At 39.3% G+C, this 23,266-nt stretch overlaps 1 protein-coding gene across 4 annotated transcripts in view; it reads left to right on the top strand.

The window, feature by feature from the left end:
* The window catches only part of ADD3 (adducin 3), a 98,182-nt gene extending 75,573 nt beyond the window's left edge, over nt 1–22,609 (top strand). For 3 of the 4 annotated variants that reach the window (XM_050305476.1, XM_050305478.1, XM_050305477.1), the window contains 13 exons: nt 7,961–8,099; nt 9,591–9,742; nt 9,854–9,934; nt 10,948–11,097; nt 11,994–12,137; nt 12,226–12,324; nt 13,373–13,555; nt 14,352–14,609; nt 15,677–15,796; nt 17,122–17,211; nt 18,425–18,545; nt 19,434–19,529; nt 20,222–22,609. In XM_050305476.1, the coding sequence (XP_050161433.1) occupies nt 7,961–8,099; nt 9,591–9,742; nt 9,854–9,934; nt 10,948–11,097; nt 11,994–12,137; nt 12,226–12,324; nt 13,373–13,555; nt 14,352–14,609; nt 15,677–15,796; nt 17,122–17,211; nt 18,425–18,545; nt 19,434–19,529; nt 20,222–20,520 (1,932 nt within the window). In that variant the 3' untranslated portion in view covers nt 20,521–22,609. The remainder of the gene's footprint in view (nt 1–7,960; nt 8,100–9,590; nt 9,743–9,853; nt 9,935–10,947; nt 11,098–11,993; nt 12,138–12,225; nt 12,325–13,372; nt 13,556–14,351; nt 14,610–15,676; nt 15,797–17,121; nt 17,212–18,424; nt 18,546–19,433; nt 19,530–20,221) is intronic. The other variant, XM_050305479.1, reaches the window with a different exon arrangement.
* The last annotated feature ends 657 nt before the right edge of the window (nt 22,610–23,266 follow it).

Genomic DNA, 23,266 nt, shown 5'->3' with positions numbered 1-23,266 from the left:
GACAGTTTATTTTCTTAAAAATATCAAAGTCCTTTCAGTTCCTCATATGTTTTGGCTTCTACTGCTCTTTTCTCACAAGTTCAAAAGCCCTTCAGATCCTTCAGAAGCCCCACTCTTTGGCCACAAAGGGCTTACAAGCTTGTACTTCACCTGGGGGCCTCCTCACTGGGCAGCCCTCTTGCCTTGCAGCTCCTTCCTCTGGCTTTTGTCTTCTCTGACATCTTCCCGATTTCCTGCTGGGGAGTCACGACTCTCCTCTCGTTTCAATAGCTTATTTAATTGCATGCTTTTGTCATACAACCTGTGCAGTGTTTTGTTCACTGGGAGACAGGAGCTCAGCTCAGCATTTAAGGCATACTAAAAAATGTCCCTTAAAGATCCTCTCTGAGCTGTGACAGCAATTTAAGTGAGAGGGAATTTGTGCTCAGGGTGATGTTGTCTTAAACCAGGGCCATCCACTAGATGTCTGTGAGGACCCAAGAAATTCCACTGCCTAACTTCCATTTCTGTAGCTGCGATGGTTCATGGTCAAAAATCACACTCATGTCCTGCACAAGTGCTATTGTATTTCCCTGCTTCCTTACCTTAAAAATGGGGTACCTTTCACTCCTCTCTTATTTCCATGTTGCTGCTTTCCATTTAGTTTGAACTGTGGTTTCCATTTGATACAAATGCCAACAGTATCCAAAATGATACTTTTTTCCCTTACATCCATGCCTCTCTGTTCCTGCTGGTTGTTAATTGCTTGGGTTTGGGTTCTTGTCATCTTGGGGGATGTCTACAGAGTCATTGTACTTCTGGTGCCACATTCTTTAGATTATTGAAATCATTAAAAAATATCAGATCTATCTTCCTTTGGGTGCTGACTCTTCTATGATCCTCTGTGTAGTTGAAGTTATTATTTGTAAATAGCACTGTGATCTGAATTATTTTCCTAGGTAAGTAATAAGGATATATAAAAGCCACTGTAACAAAATCCATTCTTTTTCTTTCATTTGCTAGTCTTGTAGATTCTGTCCAATTAAGGCATCAGCTTGGTCTGATGAGGGCAGGAAGAGGGATTTCCACTGCAGTACAAGTAAAGAATATCAATTAACGTATTTTCTAAGCTCAATTAATTTTTAAGTCCTTTTATTATTATTTTGGGCTGTTAAATAATCCTTTGGTTTAGTACACACTTTGAACAGTGCCTAGGAAATCCTGGAAGGTTCTGATTGATGAGTTTCCTCCCTGGCTGCAGGAGGACGTCATCCAAAGTGCCCTGCAAGAGCTCTGCCTGCCATTCCTCCTGGTGCATTGACACCACATGTGCTCCCTACTCCTGCACTTACTGAAAACACCACTTAATTATGCTCAGAAACATGAGACCCCTGAGGAGCTGAAATTTCATGTCTTCCAGCATTTTAAATTTCAGTGGTTATATTCCATCCAGCAAGATGAGTGGTGTGGCTTTAGTCCATGAGAAGACACGAGGGAGGGACCCAGACCCCCACTCACAGCAGCAGCTGTGTGAGCGCGGGGACGGCTCGAGCTGGGACGTCGGCAGCTGGGTGTGCTGGAGGTGGGCTTTGCAAAGGAGCTCAGTGCTTTGGGTTTTGCTGTAATCATAGGGTATCTCTAGGCTGCTTATCTCAGGAGTAAACACGCTGCTTCAGCTCACAGAGGAAAGTCAGTGTGTACCAGGTTAGAAGAGCCGGAAAAACTGGCACAGGCTGAGCTCTGTTTGGGGACAGCCTTGCTGTTGGTTGAGTCACTAAATCCAGCCCAGGTACCCTCGTGCTTCACTGCAGGTGAACAGATTATTACAACTTTAGCTAATTCCCAGTAGTTATTACTGAGGCTATTTCTTCCTGTCTTAACAGAGAAGCCCCCTCCCCCTTTTTCTTTTCCGTGGCATTAACAAACGCTTTTTGTGACTCTTATCTTCTCCCCGCCAGCCTTAACTCACTGGCGGTTTTTTTGTGGCCAACTCCACCCTTTTCCACTTAGGGCACTGGCTGTTTGTATCTAAACTCCAGTCTTGAAGCAGCCTGTTATGAGCTGTATCGGCTGTTTGGGTGAAGGTCTTCCTCTCCACAGGCAGCTGTGTTTACAGCACAGGAGTTAAAATTAACGTCTCTTCGCTCTCGAGAACAAAATACCAGTTAAGTTTTGAAACTTTTCTTCAATGGTTGAGATTTAGCTTAGAGACTCTGTGTGGGCGCATTTGTATGTAGCATAGATAAGTGGAGCTGTTCACTTTTTTAAAAATGGCTCTAAGATATATAAACTCTGACTAAAATGGGCAAAAGTGAAAATGGGTGAAGGGGTTTCTTATATCGTTCTGCAGCTTTTAAGCTCTTCTATGAAATGTAGGGGCCTCACGGATCTTTTTTAAGCTACTTTCCTGTAGAATGACATGAGACTGTTTGGACATTACTGTAATTAGTCGTGATGTGAGCACGTGCTTTCTCTCCTTAAAGGTTTGCAATGATGTGGACTATTTGTAGATGACCTGTATACCACTGGGGTTTTTCTTACTATTTTTTTTTCTACTTCTTTTGAGTGGATACATGGAGAAATCAGTGGCCAACAAACAAGAAACAAAATAGATGGTAAAAATATTTATGAGCCTGTGTACTTCTTAATATCCTCAGAGAGCTGCCTACCAAGATGAAGAGATTTATACCAAATTCTTTAGCAGCATCATTATTCTGTGCTATATTTACGTGTGTATCCATGTAAAATAGGCTATTCTAACAGGTTGGTTATTCCAGTTTTTCTGCATGTGTTGACTGAAAAATACTGGTTGTCAACTGGTACATGCAAATGTTGCTTTGATTCTTAAAAGCCCAAATTTACACTGTCAGCTCACACTTTGACTTTTCTTCTGAAAGAAAATGGCAGTAATTGAGTGAGAACCAAGGCTTCTAACTTGAGATTCAGAGAGCTGTTACAGATCTAAATTGTAAGATTCTTGCATCTAAACTGCCTGAGTTTATGATGTGTATTTGGAAGATGATTGGAAATATTTCTGGAGAAGTAATTTTATGGTATTAGAAAGTCCTTGACCTAATCGTGCTACTAATGACTCCATCAAGAAAAGCTGTGGCTGTTCTGCCAGCTGCAGTACTGTGTAAGGCTGCCTAAGGTGGTTTAAAAGAGCTGACCGCAGTTTCGGAAAGAGTGGAGTTCTAGAAACAGTTTTAGGAGCAGGCTGAGCTGCCCTGTTTATTTTTACTGTTGAGTTGTGGGTAAATTCATGTCTCCAATCAAGGTGGTGGAGTGACATTGAGAAGGTGAGATGGGAGCAGAGCAGCATCCTGCAGCATACCCAGGCCAGGCTGCTCGCTTGGGTGTCTGCTGCTGCCAGGTGAATAAAAGCTCTACTCAGCATCCTCCCAGTTGTGTACCTTGTCTGAAAAGTTGCTTTACCTCTTTTCTGGTAGCTGTTCTGGGCCCAGTTGTCATACCACAGACTGCTCCCTATGCAGACTTTCAGTGGGGTGCTTGGGGAGCTGTTTCAGCACAAACGAGGGGGGACACAGGTGCTTGGCTGGGCAGATGAACTCACTGAAGGCAGAAGGATGCTTGTGCAAACAGGAAGAGATTCTCAGCTATGGCAGGACGGGTTATCCAGCTGTGGCACTGGTGTGGGCACAAAGGTTGTCCAAGTCCAGAAGTGTTGCAGCTCTGTTGATGATGGGATCGTGGACAGCCATGAAGTGCTGGGCTGCTTCACTTCGGGTGCCCTGCTGTGAGAAGTCACTGCTCTTACTGTACTAACTTGTATCTAAAGTTGTAGTGGTTTAAAACAAACAAGCAAAAACCCCAAAGAGCTGTTTAAATCCCAGAGCTGAAACTTTCTCTTGACTGAGCAATGCTGAGCTTACAGCTGAATAACAGAGTTTTTCATTCATCTGACAGTACAGTTTTACTTCGTCAGCATTTTCTTGTCAAATACTACATCTGAAATTACCAGTGACCTTTCTGCTTGAAAAATATCTGCTTTATGCCAGAGCAGCATGTTTGCCATCTTTTTGAAAACATCTCTCTCAAGTATGACTTTTACTTGATCACTTGTGGGGAGTTGCAGCGTAATGTCACATATGTACCTATCACGGTCTTAAAAATTAAAGCAAAGCCAAACCACTTGGTCTCCAGGCTCCGTGCCCATTAGCAGAAATGGAGGAAGGTTGTGTGAGCACTCTTGGGAAAGTTACTTAAGGACATACAGACCTCTGTAGGTTTTAAAGGTTTGCAGCAGCAAATGAAAGGTACAGAAATATTCATAAATGTCCATGGAGGAGTGTGCATGAGTCGTGTGTGACATGCTGAAGGCTGCTAGAAAACATCACTACTCAGTGGCATGTGGATTAATTACATACTTGATTCTATGCACTTTGTCCATATTCTCACCTCTGTTTTACAGCTCATCCCAAACCTCCATATTTCCTACTTTCCTGTCTCTTACTTATCTTCTATTATTTCTAAAATTATCTTTAAGGGATGCTGCTTGTTTGGTTTAACAAAATTGTTGATACAACACTAAATCCTCATTTGCAGTAGTCTCAGCAAGTGTGTAACATACTACTGTTGGCATCCAAGAGCAAAACTAAGCTCAGAGGACTGAAAACAACATGAGCAAAAAGCAGAAGAATTAAAAATACTATGAGAAATAAACTATCTTTCTGTCAAAAATTGCCCAAAATACTACCAGTTATACTACCTTTCTTTCTGCAATATTACTTGTACAGGTTATAAAAGAAGTCTAAATATAACTGGTAAGAATTTACTGTGAATGTTTTTGCAGGTCTTTTTTATAGTCCTTGTTGAATTGAAGTGGGAGTGATTTAATATAATAGAGATAACTGTTTATCTCCATCTCCTCCCAAGCAAATGCTTCCATGAATTTCTCGAATTCTGTCTTCCACACGGCCCCCAGGAGACTACAAATGTGCAGTTCCCTTATATACATATTGTAAACAAGGCTGAAAGAACATTTCAGCCTTGCAGAGTGTGAAATGGCAGAGTTTCTTGCAGGGGGCCTCTTTCAGTAATAATTGAGAAGTAACCGAATATCTTGGAATGGCAGAATATGAAAATAAGTGTAGTTTCTTGATGAAATATATTGTCCAGTCATCTCTGCAATCTTAATAGACCACAGGAACAGAAGTAGAAAGTCACATAAAGCCATCATCTCATGGTGAACCATCAGTAGAGGAGGGAGGTGGCACTATGGCTGGTGCCTGAATGTCTGTTTTAAGTGTTCTGTAACATGAGGGATGTGATGTGCCAAGAGCCAAGGAAGTACCTCTGTTGTTCTACATTTTTTTCGCTTCTGATAAAACAGAGGTTGAACCTTAGCTCCTTTTTCTATGCCCTCTGAGCTGTTTGACCAACAAAATGCACCTTCTATTTATGTGAAAAATCCTTGTCTTCTACAGGGGACTGTATAAATCATGCACATCTGATTTTCATTCAAAACCATTTTGGTGGTTTTTCATTCAGAACCACTTTGGTGAGAGATGCTCATATTCAGGTACTAGCCGACCTCAGGCATGAGTGATGCCAAATCATCTGTTTCCCATTTTTCAGACTGTGATTTTCCTTGTATCCCACTTGATACCCTGAGGAACAGCAGTGCATTAGCCACTCAGTGCTGCACTTGAATTTTCAGTGAGAGTTGAGCTTGATGTATGTGAGAAGCTACTTACTGCCCAGTGCTCTGCAAATGGGGCTCTGGGCCTCTCAGAATGAACTTGAGGGATGAACATCATTACCTTGACCTCCTCACTGGCATTCTGTGGAAATAATGGGGCCTTGCTGCATCTTAAAGGCACATTCTGGAAATTAGGTAATGTTTGTGAAGCGCTTGGATTTACAGTAATTATCTGCCCACAGAAAATGTTGTCAGATAAATAATAATTGTCAGCTCAGCAGAGTATTTGCAGCCTTCACAAAAGGGACAGGGCCACATGCTGAGCCACGAGAAGAGAAAAAAAATACTAACTTGCTTTTTCTGGTGAGAATAAGCCACTGTGTGCCAAATGAGGCATGAGGGCAAGATATCTGTGCCTAAAGAGTATTTTCTAGGTGCAGCAGGGGCCAAGACAAGTCCCCTGCTTGTCTTAACTTCCAGTGGTCCAGGCATCTGCATTGCCATTGGAACACGAGGATGATGGCCGTCCTCAGAGCTGAATCAGATTGAAGGGAGTGGGTTTCACGTCATCTGCTCATAGATGAAGGATGGAAGTCAGGATGTTTTCTCCAACCACTTGCTGTTTTATACAAGTACTTCTTTGCTTTTCTGGCAGCTGCCTCCCCATAACTGCCTCCCGTCAGGTCCTTACAGGCTCTCCCTGCTGATGCACCTCCCATACTTCCACTTTTCTCTCAGTTAGGTTCCTTTCCTCACTTGATTTCCTGTTTCTCCTTTCCTTTCTCTCATCTGCTCCTTTCTCCTGCTGCATAGATCTTACCTCCATGAGCCACTGAAGAGAAAAATCTGACTTTGCCTGTGCACCTTCAGGCTGGCAAGAGGTTGTTCAGCTGTTTAGGAAACACCATGAGCATAGTCTGGTCTGTGTTGAGAGATCCATGGAACAGGTCACTGCACAGTCAGTCAGTGGAAATCTTCAGAGGCTTTACGTGTCTGGCAAGTCTCAGGTGCACACAATCCTGGCAAAATTATTCTAAAGAGAGCACAGGTGTCTGAAAACTTGATAATTCAAGTGCAGTTATGGAAGCTCAACTGTCCAACTGAGAGGCCATATCAAGTAGAGTCTTGAGGATGCTTTTTATGAGTCCAGTAGCACTCTCTCTTGCAGAGTCAAAACCTGTTGATGAACAGCCTGTCATGAGATTGGTGGATTTTGCCCAACAAAGTGGGCGTTTTGAAGGCCTAAATTAAAATTCAGTGAGGAAATCACATTTGTCATACAGAACTATTTTCTTTTTTTAATTGAGAGCAAGTACTCTGCTAAGCAAGGCAGACTGCAAGGAGCAATTACATACAGGGAATAGCCTGGAGTTATAATGGGAGCCAGCTGCTGGTAAAGACACCAAATGCCTTTTTGGAATGAACTGCCAGGAGTGTTCACAGTACACCTCAGCTCGTGTTGTGTGCAGCTTTGGGTACTGCTAGTTTGGACAAAAGCTGGAAGATGCTGCCAAGAAATAATGAGAGGGGTAGAAAATGTAACCTATAATGGAAGTTTGAAGGAACAGAATTTACTTAGTCTAGAAATGTCAGGATTGCAGTAGCCCTAGGACAGGCATTTGCTGCAGATAGGGGATAAACTGCCTATCATCTCAAAGGAACAGGCTTTGTCCACAGTGCATAGTATTTTAATTTGATACTATGAAAACCTTTTTCAAGATATGTTCCGCAAGGGTATATCTCTTGGGCTTGCAGACATTTTATTCAGGAAAAGAAGGGAGGGTTTTTCCCCTTGGGAGAAGGAAAGAGAGAGGAGATAGCATCCCAGCATTCCTTTTAGTTTCTGCATGTCTGTGATACTCCTTGAGCATGGATGAGCTCCAGTTTTCCAGTTGTTTATAACTTTATCAAATTTGGATGGATTTACACAGGAATTACATTATTAAAAAACAGTACTGAAAGCCGCATGTCCTGGTCAAATTTCAAGTACCTCTTCCAAAATATGGACAACACTTTAATTATTGATAAAAATGTTTTTTGTCATTTACAAAAATACATTTTATCTTGTCTTGTACTGGGAAATAGTTGTTAATCCTCTGTGACCAAAATTCTCCTTTCTGCCCCCCAAATTGCCAATACCCAGCATACAAAGTTTAGGTCGGGTGGGTAAAGTCTGGCAAAGTTATAAGCAGCTAAAAACAAAGTCTAAGGGGAAGTTTCATGTAACAATAATAAGAGACAAAACTACCAGCCCCACCTATAATAGAAATATGGTTATCAAAGCCAGGTTTCCTTGATGATTCTCAAATGTTTCTACAGGCTTTTAGAGAAGATCTGGAATGCCTTATTCAAGAACAGATGAAGAAGGGCAATAACCCCACTGGACTGCTTGCTTTACAGCAGATTGCTGAATACATTACAGCGAGCACTTTTACAGGTTTTTCCTCAGCTTCACTCAGTAAGTGAATCATACATATAATTGCACTTTTCCCTTTTTTTTTTTTTTCATTGTCACTGGCAATGTTGGGATCTCCACTTTCTTTGAATACAAATTCTCTCAGAGCTTGCCTCAGCTGTGAAGTAGTACAGATGGTGGCCTTAACTTACCTTTCTGGGCTTCTTTCTCCCAGGTTCTTTAATCTGTATAATGATGTACAAAATGGTTGGGATCCTCACACTCAATTCTATAATTTGCTAATAAAAGTTGAACTGGGTTAGGGAACAAAATGTTGTGCCCTGTTATTATTAGCAGTTTTACCATAGGCATAAACTGAGATGTGAAGTACATTGCCATTCAGATTGTTTATTTTTCTACTCTTGCATGCTAATTGTTACTAAAAAAAAAAAAAAAAAAAACAAGGGAGGGGAAGAATACCCTGGCAAACTGAGTCATTACACAAACTCCCACAGTTAAAAACAGCTTGTAGTCTGCACTCTAGTTATAGAGATGTCACTGGGATCTTTCATTTAACACCCAAGTTCTTCTTTCCAAGTCATGAAGCACTGAAACACTCAAGTCAATTTAGGTTCTGTGGGTGGACATCGTACAGGAGCTTAGAAGCCTGAAGTACAGTGGCAGCTGTTAGCATTCATAATTTTTTGAGAATTGGTCCTAAAATGGTCCTTCAGAGTTCATTTAACAAAACAAGTGGAAGAGAACAGCAGAGAGCCCAAACAGTCTCATCTTCTCATCTCTGGTTGGTTACTGAGATGGTGTGTCCAGCTCTTGTCTCTGCTGCATTTACCCAGAGACAGTGGTGACTGATCTCAGAGTGCATACTCTTTTTGTTGAAAACCAAAATGGCTTTTACTTCTTCTGGTCATAACTCTCCCTGTAAACAAAGGTTTTAAGCTGTCCAAAGGATATCATCCATTCACGGAGGGGAAGAGGGTATGTCTGTGTAGTCACAAGTCAAAGAGATGAATTGATCTTTGTGATTTCTCTGTTAAGAGGTGATCCCTTCCTTTAAAGGGTTTGAGAACTCTTTCACTAATCCTAATTTCTTTGTTAGGACTGAATTAAGGTACTGAGATATATCTTCAGAGTAGTTATATTGGTATCAGAAGTCCCTAAGGAATGTGTTGTCCTGTAACAAAAAAAAAACCAAAGTAATGTGTAAAAATACTTCATTAGTGATTAATGTCTTAAAGCACATTTCCAGTCCTATATAGGATATTGATTCAGGAGAGAGCTCAGGAAAACCTTTATTTCACCTCTCTTATGTTTGAAAAGAGAGGAACACTTAAATTCAGGTATGGCTTCTACTGTCTTAAAATAACAGGTGTTTCAATTACAACCCTAGAAATCCCAGCAGTGAAGTTCCAGTCTGGTAATCGCTGGTACTGCTAGGCTAACAACTTAAATGCACTGCAGCTGGAAGATCAATGGCACAGATAGAAGTCATTTAATTGTCCAAGTGGCCATCATCTTTTTTTGTCTGTTTTTCAGGCCATGGAATGATTACACCCATCAATGACCTACCTGGGATAGATACCTCCTCGTTTGTTAAGGGAGAAAAACTTACTCGTTGCAAGTTAGCCAGTTTATATAGATTGGCTGACTTGTTTGGGTGGGCACATTTGCCAAATACGTATATCACAGTAAGTATTTTAGAGAATAAAATTTTTTATTTAGAATCTTACTTACTCAAATTATTTTTCCCCTGAATAGTTTTAATTAGATCAGTAATCTGTTTTCTTCCTCCTTTGCAGGTAAGAGTAAGCAAAGAACATGACCATATTCTAATCATTCCAAGAGGTCTGTCCTTTTCTGAAGCTTCAGCTTCTAATTTGGTACGTGATTCACCTGCTCTAATAACCAGTGAAGCTCCACCTGTTTCCTAAAATACTTTTGTGGCTGCTAAAATGGACTTCTAATCTATAATCATCCTGTTATTTGTTTTTTTTAATATTTACCCACTAGATGAAAAGCTGATTAACTGTTTAGATACTAGCATCCTTTGTTCTCAGCGTTCCTTCTTGGGTTTAGCTTTACTTTCTGTTGCTTTGTCTTCAACTTCAATGTAGAGCAGTGAAGTTTTGTTTCTCCTGTCTGATGAAGCTCAGCAAATAGCCTCAGTGTAGCAGTAACCTTTTGTAACCTGACAGTGTGATAATACATATGGAATTACTCCACTGAAGAAGTGTTAGTAGAATTAGCTCTTATCGTTTTAAGTGGGGAAATAAAGTCAAATATCTTCCCCGGGCCCAACAAATGAGCTGGGTGAAGTTACAGGCTGTTATTTGGGCAATGGTAGCTGCTAAATCACACATCTTTTGGTGCAGAACCTGCCACACGGTCTTCATGACAGTAGATATCTGTAAATAAACTACCTCCAGGTGAAAAGGGTACCAGATAGAAATTGATAGCATTACATAACAAAACAAAATATCTTGAGATATGACCCTGTTGATTAATGTTCCCATGAAACTGAAAATTCCTTATGCATTTAATGTTCTTACTGGACATTTCTCAAGAGGCTCAATTTTCTTCATATTTAAAATGTAGGAAATGTTAACCAAATTAATTTTTGAATAGTCAGAAACCAGGAAGGGTCAGCTAGACGGAAGTGGAATATATGTTGTATCAGAGTCTTGCCTTTACTTCTTCTATGGCTGGACTTCCAACAACTATCAAGGGCTTGTACAGCAGGATGGTTTATTGACACACAGATTCATGGCTGTTCTCCTACTTTTTTTTGTGCTCTGAGCCCCAAATACGTAGAGGGGAACGTGCTACTAAATAAGAAAGGGAGGGTAGTTGTCGCAAACTGTCTGAATATTATTTGTTTGTTTGGCTTTTTCAGGTTAAGGTAAACATCCTGGGAGATGTAGTGGACCAGGGAAGTACAGCCCTCAGTATTGACAGCGTGGGATTCAGTCCACACGTGGCCATCTACTCCACACGCCCCGACGTCAGATGTGTGATACACATACACACCCCTGCGACGGCGGCTGTAAGTCTTCCCCCTGGATAAAGAGTAAAAGAAAACAGCTTTACCTCATGAACTTGGAAGTGTATTTCTGAATCTGAATCACCTCTCGTGGCAGTTTTACTTTTGTTTTTAATACCGACTCTACACTGGTGAAGAAGGGTCTGAGGTTATCAAATAAAGAGGGCTGGGCCACCGCAGTGAGATGGGATAGGAATGAAGTGATGCTTAGATATTATTATGGCCAGGTTGTGGGGGTTGTAAAGTATATAGTTTACATGTGCTTCATTTACAGCATCCCAGACAATATATTATGCTGCATACATCATCATTTGCATTATGAAGCTCCATTTTTTAAGTGGTTTAATTAGTAGGTATGTTCAGTTTGGATTTACGTCACTATTAAAGTGTCGTAATTAACATAAATTTAAAGTGGTCTGCATAATAGTGATAAAAATGTAAGGAAGCTTGAAAGAATTGGTTTGAAATACAATAATATGAATTTATTTATCTATAAAAATATATGCATTCCTTGACCACAGACAAAAAAAAAAGGGATGAATGATTTCTTTTATACTACCTTTTTGAAATTATAAATATGGGAAAGAAGGAAAAAAAAAACATCGAGTAAGCTTATGCTGAGAATTAAACATAGATAAAAATTCACAAAAACTAACTCAGTTGGGTTAATTTGTATTTTCTTCTAATGAATCTGTTCCTAGGCGGGGTGGGAACACCTCTGTCACCCTATTGGAAACTAGTCTGATGGGGAGGGATTGATTCTAAGCTTTCACCGTGGAGAGTTTGTCTCTCTTGTAGCAAAGATACAACAGTACATCCTACTAAGGCTTGGGTGGTTGAGATGTGAGTTTTAAGTTTCTTTTATTCCTAATTATCAGCACTTCATTTCCATGAAACAGGTTTCCTCTATGAAATGTGGCATCCTTCCCATATCACAAGAGGCTCTGATTCTGGGAGATGTTGCTTATTACAACTACCAGGGATCTCTTGATGAACAGGAAGAGAGAATTCAGCTTCAAAAAGTTCTTGGACCCAGTTGCAAGGTATTCAACCTCCTTCATGCTCTTCATAAACGATTTTCATGTCCTGTGCCAGTTTCTACCATTTAACATTAGTGTCTTCATTTACTAGGTATTAGTGTTGAGAAACCATGGTGTGGTAGCACTGGGAGAGACACTGGAAGAAGCATTCCACTATATTTTCAATGTGCAGCTGGCCTGTGAAACACAGGTGAGAGAGAATTTATCTGTATTTAATTTCAAACACTTATGCTTCAGAGTTGCAGGTTACATCCCAGATGACAAGATTTCTTCTACACAGTATTTGGGGTTGTGAAATCCAGTAATCATGTATGCCAGTCCAAAGTCAGAGAAATTGGAATAATCGGGAAAACACAGAGGGAACGGCACAAATGCTCATTCTGGGAGGAGTGACACAGTCACTCACACACAGTGGTGTTACACTCTGAAGGGTACAGGTTTTGTTCCATGCTGTGCAGAGTGAGCTTCGTGCAGAGAATCTGGGGGATGATAGATTTGGTGGCACTGGCTGCACGTGGAAGTGTGACTGAGGGTCTCTCGGAACTGGCTCGTCTGTTGAAGCTGTATGTTGTGACAAGAAGCTTCTCTCTATGATCAGAGATTTGTAAAACCAAATTAAAGAGTCTTCAGAGCAACGGTAGGGGGTGGCATTTAAGTTAAAAATAACTTAAGCCCCAAAATCATTTGTTTCCATTTTGTCTAACTACCTGGTTAGGTATCGAGATGTTATCTGTGACCTGTGGAGAGAGACAGCTGAAAGTGTTCTCACCTTCCATAACTTTTAAGCCCATCCCCAGAAACTTCATTGCTTTGCTTTCACTTGTTCAGCACTGATCCTGTCCTCCCAAGGGGGCATTTGTAGGTGCAAATGGCAGTCTCACACTTCTTTCTTTTCCTCCCTTGCCTTGCCATTCATTTTGAGTTCAGTCACTGGTGCATTTTGAAACAGATACAAAAATGAAAAATTTTTAATCTTGTGATGCAGAAGGACCCTTTCAAGGTACTCTGAAAGGAAGTGTTTGAATCTACTCCTTTAAAAGTGCAATTATTAGCAGATGATCTATCTAATCCTTGCCATAACAGTCACTTGCTATATATTTTAACACATTTTTTGCACAGTAGAAAACTAGCCTGAGAAGTAACTGCAGCTTGTATTTCAGCATGCTTGTGCTGCGAATTCAGAAAAGCAGAGAATACAAAGGCTTTATCACAAATGAAATAATCGTTGATGTCCCCAGGTTCATGCATTAGCTGGAGCAGGTGGGATAGACAATCTCCTACTGCTGGATCTGCAGAAGTTCAAGCCTTCCACGCACGCCGTGGCAGCGATGGGAGGAGGTGGAGTTAATATGGCTTCCCAACATAAATGGAAAGTTGGGGAGCAAGAATTTGAAGCCCTCATGCGGATGCTGGACAACCTGGTGAGAGCACATGGATGGCACTGTCCCTATGGTCCCTGTAAGCTTTCGAGTGCAGGATTAGCTTCTGGAAAGCAAACAGTTTTTTTCTGGTTTCTTTGTGATTTTTAAAAAGAAGACAGAGTAACTTTGTGTATGTAAAATCTCTTCTAATTGGTTTAGTTTGTCATATGTCACCATTTCTGACAGTGGTATTTTTTCTTGATAGGAATTTATAATGCTTTGAACTTTTATTTTGTCCAGCCATCTTGAAAACATGATTTGCTCTTTACACTGTAGTAGCTTAATAGTAAAAATATATTGTAATTACCACCTAGTAAATAGACATGGCAGATTCCCTCTGTATATTTTGTTATTAACTTCAGTATTAGGAGAAGAGAAGGCTCCAGGAAAAACTCACTGAGGCCTTTCAGTACCTTAAAGGGGCTTATAAAAAGGAGGGAGAGGGACTTCTTATATTTGCAGATAGTGACAGGACAAGGGGCAGTGGTTTTAAACTGGCTGCTTTAGATTAGATGTTGGAAAGAAATTCCTTACTGTGAAAGTGGTGAGGCACTGGAACAGGTTGCCCAGGGAAATTGTGGCTTCTGTAAATGGGTCTCTTGAACGTAAATAGTATGAATTAATACTGGACAACACCACTAACCGGGTCTCTGAAGATAACTCCGTGGACCTGTTTAATGCATATAGGGCAGCACAAAAAATCCATTACTACTTTGGATACCTTTTTTCTGATTTTTAATAAATAATTCCTTTTATTTATTTTTTTAAGTGATCTTTCTCTTTTACTTCTCTGTAGGGATACAGAACTGGCTATGCCTATAGGCAACCACTAGTCAGGGAAAAACCCAGACATAAGAGTGATGTTGAGATCCCAGCCACTGTGACTGCCTTTTCCTTTGAAGATGATACAGTCCCACTTTCCCCCCTGAAATTCCTTGCACAGAAGCAACAGAGAGAAAAGACAAGATGGTTGAACTCTCCAAACACATACTTGAAAGTTAATGTGCCTGAGGAGTCCTGGAACGGGGAAACCAGTCCCAGGACTAAGATCACGGTAGGTAGAGATTTTGGGCAGCCACTTCATTTTTGCCCTATTTGAAAGTAAATTATGCAGAGTTTTAATGAGAAAATCTTTAACAGGATTAGCAAACAAGTTTATTGAGCAAATTAAAATAGGCTTTTCAAAGACTTAATGACATTAGTACTAAGGGTGCCCTCTGTTTGGTGAGAGGGGGAGGTTAATTGTTTGGAAGAGTAACAGTTTATGATAAAATTTAACAGTTATTTCTCTGTTGTTACTAACTGTTCTGATTCCTGAAGTAGAAAACGGGTTTTCTGCTGGATCTTTTTGTGCCGTTAGTTAACCAACAAACATAGTAAGGTTTTAAACCACCCAAGGGTGGTTCTCGTTTTACACAAGGGAGACACAAGCTCTAATCCATCTCTAGCTGCCCCTTTGCTGTTTGTGAGCCTACTGAAAACAGCTTTGAAGGAGTCTGTTCATGCTACAGCTTTGAATGATGATCAAGATTTTTTCCCCGCCTCCTGCAGCTCACCAAGATGCTTCCACTTAAGTTTTCAGCCTGCAGAGAGGTGGCTTTCCTGGGACTACAAAGTGTGTTATTTGCTATTGGCTGCTCCGAGTTGCACAGTACAACTGCAAAAGCATCAGCTCCTCCTGCTGGCAGGTTTCTAAACTTAAGTTTAGAAGGAAACTCGGCTCATGAAGGGGGAAAAAAATGCAGTCAGAATGTGCAGAGGTGGAAGTTGATTGCATGAACAAGGGCTCTGGATCTCTGTGCCAGTTACTAGGAGATGTGATCCTTCCTAAATACAGTGTCATTAGCACACAGTAACTTTTTTTCAGAAATGTATTTCAGTGTTTACAAAAAAGTAGTCTTAATTGTAAATGTTCAAGGCAACTTAAATCCTCTTAGGCAAACACATAAACCTGTAAGGAGTTAGGATTACTTTGTGGGTGTCATGTGGAACTGAGAATAAAGGCAGAAAGTCCTTGCTTTATATCTCTTCTTTAGCAGTAAGGCAACACTGAGAATTGTTCCTCTCCATCATGCTGGGGGTTTTAGCTTCTTTCTTTTTTTTTTTTTCTCCCCCTTTAAGTGGATGAAAGCTGACGACTCCTCCAAGACTAGTGGAGGAACGCCAATCAAAATTGAAGATCCAAACCAATTTGTCCCTCTAAACACAAACCCAAGTGAAGTGTTGGAAAAGAGAAATAAGGTAAAAGAAGTGTAATATACTGAAAACTGTAACATTTCCAAGTAAAATTATATGTTCAAGTAATGATTCAGCAGAGCAATAAAATAACATTTTCAGATGTTTTGATTTTATTAAGAAGTTTCTTACACTGTATGTGATTTTTGGCACTAAAAAGCATGTATTTAAATGTGTGACATACGTGAAGTCTGTGGATACATACGTAATATGTGTGTATTTAAATTTTGAGTGCAATAGTCTGAAGGATGATTTATGATGAGTATTAACTCTGGAAATGATAGATTGGAAAGGGTAGTCCCTGCTATTTAGTGTTATATTTAGTGGATAATTAGGTGTCAACATGAACCGAGTTGCTGTACGTCATCTACAGCGTGATTCAATCTTGGACTCTAATCTTGCTCTGCTCTGTTTTAATTTGCCTCGTGCTTATTAGGCTGGAGTTTTGTGATCCAGTTCTCTTTCTAATGGCAGTAGAAAAAAGAAAATGAGGGATTATTTTTGGACCTCTCTGTAAACAGAAATATCTCACTGCTTTTCCCTTCCAGCATGTAAGACACTGACTATCAGACTGACCAAATACTCCACCCTCAGCATAATTATATTACCAGATATTCGGGACATTTTTCATTTGATTACATATTTTTTTCTTTTTTGGAAAGCACTACATCAGTATCCTTGGGGACTGGAGTTAGAAGGAATAAATCCTTTCCTCAGAACTGGAAAGGCACCCTCTAATCATCTAGAGATTAATAATATGTGTCCCAGGCAGTGATTTTTAAATTCATGCATGTTACTGTCTCATAGTGATAGTTTATTCTATCATAAACTCATAGATAGTTTATTCCTAATTTTCTGCTGTAGAATTTTTTTATATCATCTGTATTGGTAGTCATATCCAATCTGTCAGTCTCTTAAGCAGTGACAATTTGAAGCTAGGGCTATCAGTTTAGGGAACAAAATAAGCTATTCACAGAAGGAAAAACTTTACCAGTCTTTATGACCACAGAGTTCTCTCCAGTAGCTGAACACGTGTCATTTATGAGGTGGGGAGGACAGGTTCAGAGACTATTCCATGGAGCTTATTTCTAAATATTGGCATACATGATGCAGTGCAGGAGCTGGGACTATGGTGGATATTTGGGAGTACTGCAAAAACTAAATAACATATGCTGTGTATTTAGAGATGGAAGAAGAGTTCTTAGTTTTTAGGTGCAGCAGCAGCATACAGCTTGATCCTCCAGCCGTTCACTGTGTTAGTGGCTTTGCAAGGCATAGGATTTGTTAAAGAGAAATACCTGTTTCTAACCAGGTTTACTTTCTCTATATAGATAAGGGAGCAAAACCGATATGACCTGAAGACAGCAGGACCACAATCTCAGCTGCTCGCGGGGATTGTTGTGGATAAAAAGCCAAGTTCAGTGAGTACAACATAATTCACTAATTTACAGCTGTTCGGGCTGTTTGGCTGCCTGTCTTTCAAATGTCAGTTTGGGCCATTTTCTTTTTAAACAATTTGTTAGAACTGATTGTTTTCGTACCAGATTTCAGAGGTGTGATACATTTTATTTGTGTTTCATTTTAGAGGTTAGAAATGGTAGTTTCAAACTGAGACATGCACGTTAAGTTTGCCATTATTAATATTAATGAAGGAGGACCCTGTCTAAGTGAGAGAGGATGAACTTTGCAATGCATGGGGCCAAAAATAATCTTCATTAGTCTGTGGAACTGCTGTTACAGGTAGTGATTGAGGCCCAGAAATACCTGAGTTTAAAAGGTGGGATGTGGCCATGTAGAAGACACAGCTTTCATTAGAAACAGGCTTCTTACTGGGAGGGAGGTTTTCCAGGTTCTTGCCTGTCCACACTAATCTTTTCTTGAATAGAATATACTTACTTCCAAGCAATACAGATATCCCTAATAAGGTTATCCAACAAACTGTGGTGAATTGTAATTGGAAACCTATAAATCTAGGAGTTTTCAACTATCCATGAGTTAGTACATCCTATTTTCTCATTTTGGTTTCAACTATTGTTTTGAGATAATACTGAGTTTTCTTATTTATTTCAGACAAAAAGAATATTTTGCAAATGAGTTTTCTTTCAACACAAGAATAAATTTAAAATTTGTCTTTGTAAGATTCATCTTGGAGATCTTCCACTTAGATTCCTAAACAGGAGCATGAGCGCAGTTACTTTCCTGCAAAAAAAAAAAAATCATAGCACTTGGGCATCTGTAGAAAATAGGGAAACCTCATTTTTGAATCCCTGTTAGGATCAGCTGTGTGAAAGGAGTTTCACTTCTGTGTAGAGGCCCTGAAGTGTAAGCTCTTGAGGCAGATCTCTACTCTGAAGCTGTGCCCCCATGCTTAAAAAAGAGAACAAAGCACCCAAACGAAAAAAAATCCCCAACTAGTTACCCAACTGCTGCAAAAGGGTAATTTTTTTACAGCTCAGCAGTCAGTATTCATTATTATGAGAATGCCTTTTGTCTGGATGCATCTGTGTTTTAATTCTGTATTCCCTGTGAGTCTGGAGTCACAAACTTTGGGCGAAAAAAGAGACGTTATCCCTGTACATCTTGCTTCTTGCTTATTTTTTTAACTGTTAAATTCTGTGGTGTTCTCTTTTCCAGCCAATGCAATTTGATGATGAGCACGCGCCACCGGCACCACCCAACCCGTTCAGCCATCTCACTGAGAAGGAGCTGGAAGAGTACAAGAAAACAATTGAGCGCAAGCAGCAAGGGCTGGAAGGTCAGTGCTGTGGTTTAAATGGTTGGGGTTTACATTTTAATAATGAGTGGGAAAATACCTGCTGTAAAAATGGAATACATGTTAATTATTAGCACATACAGCTACTTGAGAACTAACCGTTCCTTGAGGTGGTAGAGTTCTTTTTTTAAATGTTGTTTGTTCTTTTGCTTTAGTTAGTGGTAAAATGAAGCAATGAAAGGTTTGCACAGAAACGGGGTTGACAGAAATACACTTTAACATGATGAATTTTCTTGTCAGAATCATAGAATGACTTCAGGTTGGAGAGTCTGTGAAGGTCATCTTAGTCCAACCTCTCCCTCAGAGTTGATATTAAAGTTAGATGTGCCCAACTGAGCTAAAGTTTACTGAGATGTTTGGTCTTGGCTTCTTTCATTTTTCGTCTTTTCTCCCAGTGTGCAAGACTCATCTACTTTCACTTTTTACATCTTTTTCCAATACTACCAATACTACTGTTTCATAGAGAATTACTAATTCAGTGTTGATCTTTTATATGTTTTTTTTTACAATAACACTGTGATTTCTTCTTCACTAATTCTGTGTAATAAACCAATGTTGTTACATGTCACATTAAGGACATAGTACAATAGCTTATTGTAACAGCAGACAGTGACCATGGGGCATGGCACTTGAAATGCAACCCTGCCACCCTTTTTTATGCTTTCTATTAAAAAACTAACATATAATGATTTTTAGCAGATAAAACATGTAAATCCACAATTCTGTAGTGTTTTAACTGTGTATTGTAACTTGGTGAAGTTGTCAGCCTGAGCAAGGCAATGCTATAGCAGAGCTGTAAATCTTGTAGCACTGACACTCTTGCTTGACTTTCACTTTTGCATGGCTACTAACTCCAGTCTTGTCCTGCAGATGCTGAACAGGAATTATTCTCAGATGACGGTTCATCTGTGTCACAAATTCAGTCACAAACTCAATCCCCGCAAAATGTCCCAGAAAAATTAGAAGGTATTCCATGCAATTTCTGTACAATGCCAGTGGCTCCAATAATCCAAGTCATCCACTCTTCTGCTGCATTCTTACACTTGCATGAAGTCAACTGAGCCAGAAAGAGCCCACTTTTACAAAGTCTGGGAGGGACTTTATCCAGACATCTATTTTTCCCAGTCTTTTCTAATACATAATTCTCATAAACAGAAAACAACACAGGGCATGCAGAAACTTATATATTAATCAGGTGAAGGAAATAGATATTATTCTTTTATTTTATTGAAAATGTTAAGATTAGGTTTTTTGCCTAAGACTTTCCCAGCAAAGTCTAAGTAGGCATTTTGAAAGGGAAGTTCTCCAAAGACTTCTGTATGGAATTAGTCTCTTGCAGTAACGTGTAATTTTAAGTGTGCTTGAGACATGCATGCTATGTAGACTGTATTTGTACATACTCTCTACAGTTTGATCTGCATATGCACCTGGCAGAGATAAGGTTAGACTTTTCAGCCCATTTTCCTTTGATGACATTTTCACAGTATTCTCTGCTTACAACAACGAAGAGTGTGGATAAAGGGGAAAAACCCCCATCTGAGCACTCTGGGTTTCGTTCTTTGGATCAGAGTCCAGACTCGCGGAATTTGTTTCTATACTGCGGGTTTTTTTGCAAAGTGGTGTACATAAAATAATTGGAAAATCATTTGCTCTTTCAGAAAACCATGAGGATTTCTATACCCAGAATGCAAACCTATTATCTGTGGAGATGCCGGTCGTGGTGGTGAACGGGAAGGAAGATGCACATGACGTGGAAGAGGATCTCACCAAGAGGGTCAGTCAGTTAACCACAAGTACTGTGGAGAGCGTAGAGATTACCATCAAAAGCTCTGAAAAGATAGAAGAGGCCCTGTCCCCTGAAGGGTCACCTTCCAAATCCCCATCAAAGAAGAAGAAGAAATTCCGCACCCCATCCTTCCTGAAAAAGAGTAAAAAGAAGGAGAAGGTAGAAGCATAAGTGCAGTTCTGTTGTGGGGAGACATTGCACATTTTAAACGTTTAAGTTTTCCATTAACAGCGTAGTGTTAGGGGTGTGCAGTAACTGGACTTTTAACCTAAACAAAAAGAAACTGGAAGAGGTTTTGCTTTAAGAAAAAAACAAAAAACAAAGAAACAAAAAAAAACTTTTCATGTTAATTGAAAGTTAATTCATCTCTCACTTAACTGTGTCCAAAATTGCTATGAGGGCTGGAAACATTGCTTAGTTTCATGTAGAACTACACTGGCAGGTGCTCAATTACCATCATAGCAAGGTCAAATACCATCACAGTATGCAGCAGCAAGTTCTGCTTGGAGTATTTTGCAGACCTTAAAATTTTCAGTACAGTTTAAGAGTCTTTATTAAAGTTACTGTTGAGTGATCATATGACTTTTTAGAACTGCTGTCTCATTTGGAAACCAGATCATACATTTTTGTATTGTGATTTTTGACCATATATTTTATGTTTCTGTACCCCTGTTTGAGTGGGTACATATTAACAGCACACCTTTAAATCTTTTTTAAGATTAGCTCACATAGAAATATTATACACTGGCACATAATATTAGGGGAAAAACTGTGTAAGAGAAAGTTTATTTGGAATTATACAAAATGTCTAAAGAATTCCATTATTCAATAACTTTTTTGCCAAATATTTCATTTTAGTGAAATATAATTTTTGAAGACTTCTTTTTTATTCTATCAGTTGGGGCGGGGGAAACCCTTATTTTTCAAGAAGGGGGATTTTATACACTTAACATTGATAATTTAGTTTAACTGGCAAAACAAAAAGAAGATTTTATATGTTCAAATGTTTGTATACCATTCAGTATAAAGGTATTATAAGCATGTGAACCAAGCATTTAATAGTTAGAGTGTATTTAAGAATGCTTGGTTTAGAATATACTTAAATATAATTCAGGAATCCAGGGACTTAGAAATCAAAAGATAAAAGCATATAAAATTGAACTGGATTCATGTTTAAAAATTAGTCATGGGTTGTTCTTTTTTTCTCTCATGGTATAGCTAATGAATGAAGAAAAATAATCTCTTAACATAACCAAATGAAGGAAACAAAACTGTTAAAAGGGAAAGTGAAATAGTAGGAAAATAGGAGGAGACAAAGAAAGTAAAAGTTCGGTGATTATTTTTTTTAAATATATGATATGGATTGCGGGATATTTTTATTAAATCAGCAGAGTGACATTTCCATATTAGATGTTTTAAATAATTTGTATGGATTCATACAGAGTGCAACACTGTGGGTTTTTAATTCTGTTTCATTCAAATTGTAAAAGGGTCTTGTGAATCTGTGTTGTCCTTTGGATGAACCCAGAGCAAATCAGAGCCTAGTGCCATGGGTAAGGGTGGTACTGCCACTTACTCATTTTTACTTGTATTGTCATTTTAGTACTTTTACTGTATTGTAAATACAAACTAAACATAGAAATTAACATAGGGGTTTCTTCGCTGTGTCAAATGTCTGTAAATCAGTCATCGCAATAGGACGTACATTTTTAACATCCATGTGATTCCCAAATTGCCAGTTGAAATATTATACCATATATAGTTGTTAAATATGGCTGGAGAGTGGTTTGGCATGCAAAAATGTTGATTATAGCATGTTCGGGGCTGGTTAGCTTTGACCGTGTAAGTGTGATAATGCGATGTTGGAATGGATCCTGGAAACAATTTTCTAGCTATCACTAAATACTGGAATCAGTGTTTTTAATCATAGTGGAAACTTTCAGTTGCTTACTTTGTTTTTTATGTTCTACATTATTTGTGTTGTATTACAACATATGTAGAAACAGTAACCTGTGAACTACGCTTTTCATAACTTTTTTAAAGATATATCTAAATGAATGCAATGTGCATAAATATTTTTTAAAATGCAACCGTGAACTATTTGCACCTTTTGCTAATGCCTCTATTTACTTGCTTTGGCATAAAGAATGAGCCAGCCAACTCTTGTGTCCTGTGGAAAATATATAAATGTTATCTGAAATTGCTCATAGATGTAATGCTAATTAATGTTAAATCACAAATAAACAGTATTTTAAATAGATGGATTTCATATAGCAGCCTTTTTTTTTATACAGTCCTCTTACATCTCTCTCTTGTAGAGAAGATGCTCTGGTTATGCACGTTGCTTCTCAAGAATTTATTCTGAAGATGGCTCCTTGCTTGTGCTTACCCTGAAAGCTGTGCAAGAAAATAACCTGATCTTGTTGTTAAACAGTTGTTCTCTCTGTCACAGATCCTGGAGGTGAAAGAGGACAGGCCTGGGGTAAAAAACACGGCACTGGCAGGCAGTTGTTTTGAGCCCCAGGTGACTTGGGCTGCCTCTTCTGCTCTGCAGCATCGTGGGCTGACGTGTGATGGCCCAGGACGTGTGACTGGGGTGGTTTGAGTGCTGTGTAAGTACAGAACAGGGAAATAGCTTGCAGAATATACCTTTTTTCTTTCTTTCTTTCTTTCCAATAATGAAAACAAAGTTTTCCTGTAGGGAAGGGTTTTATACACAGTTATTTGAAGATATCTGTTATGCCCTGCCAGCATATGGTATATGTCAGAGCCTCTGAGGCCACAGAAGTTGCGGTGTAATGTTTTTGTAGCTGTATCTAACTCTGTGAAATGTCTTTAAGGACTTCACAAATGTTTATTTTCCCTATCCTTCCACAAATCAGCCTTTTGTTTCTGTTTACAAGCAAGTCAAAATTCA

Source organism: Myiozetetes cayanensis, unplaced genomic scaffold (assembly GCF_022539395.1).
Source record: "Myiozetetes cayanensis isolate MyiCay16 unplaced genomic scaffold, myiCay2020 scf10, whole genome shotgun sequence".
Taxonomy (NCBI): domain Eukaryota; kingdom Metazoa; phylum Chordata; class Aves; order Passeriformes; family Tyrannidae; genus Myiozetetes; species Myiozetetes cayanensis.
Note: the sequence above shows the minus strand (reverse complement) of the source record. Positions and strands in the feature narration are given on the sequence as shown.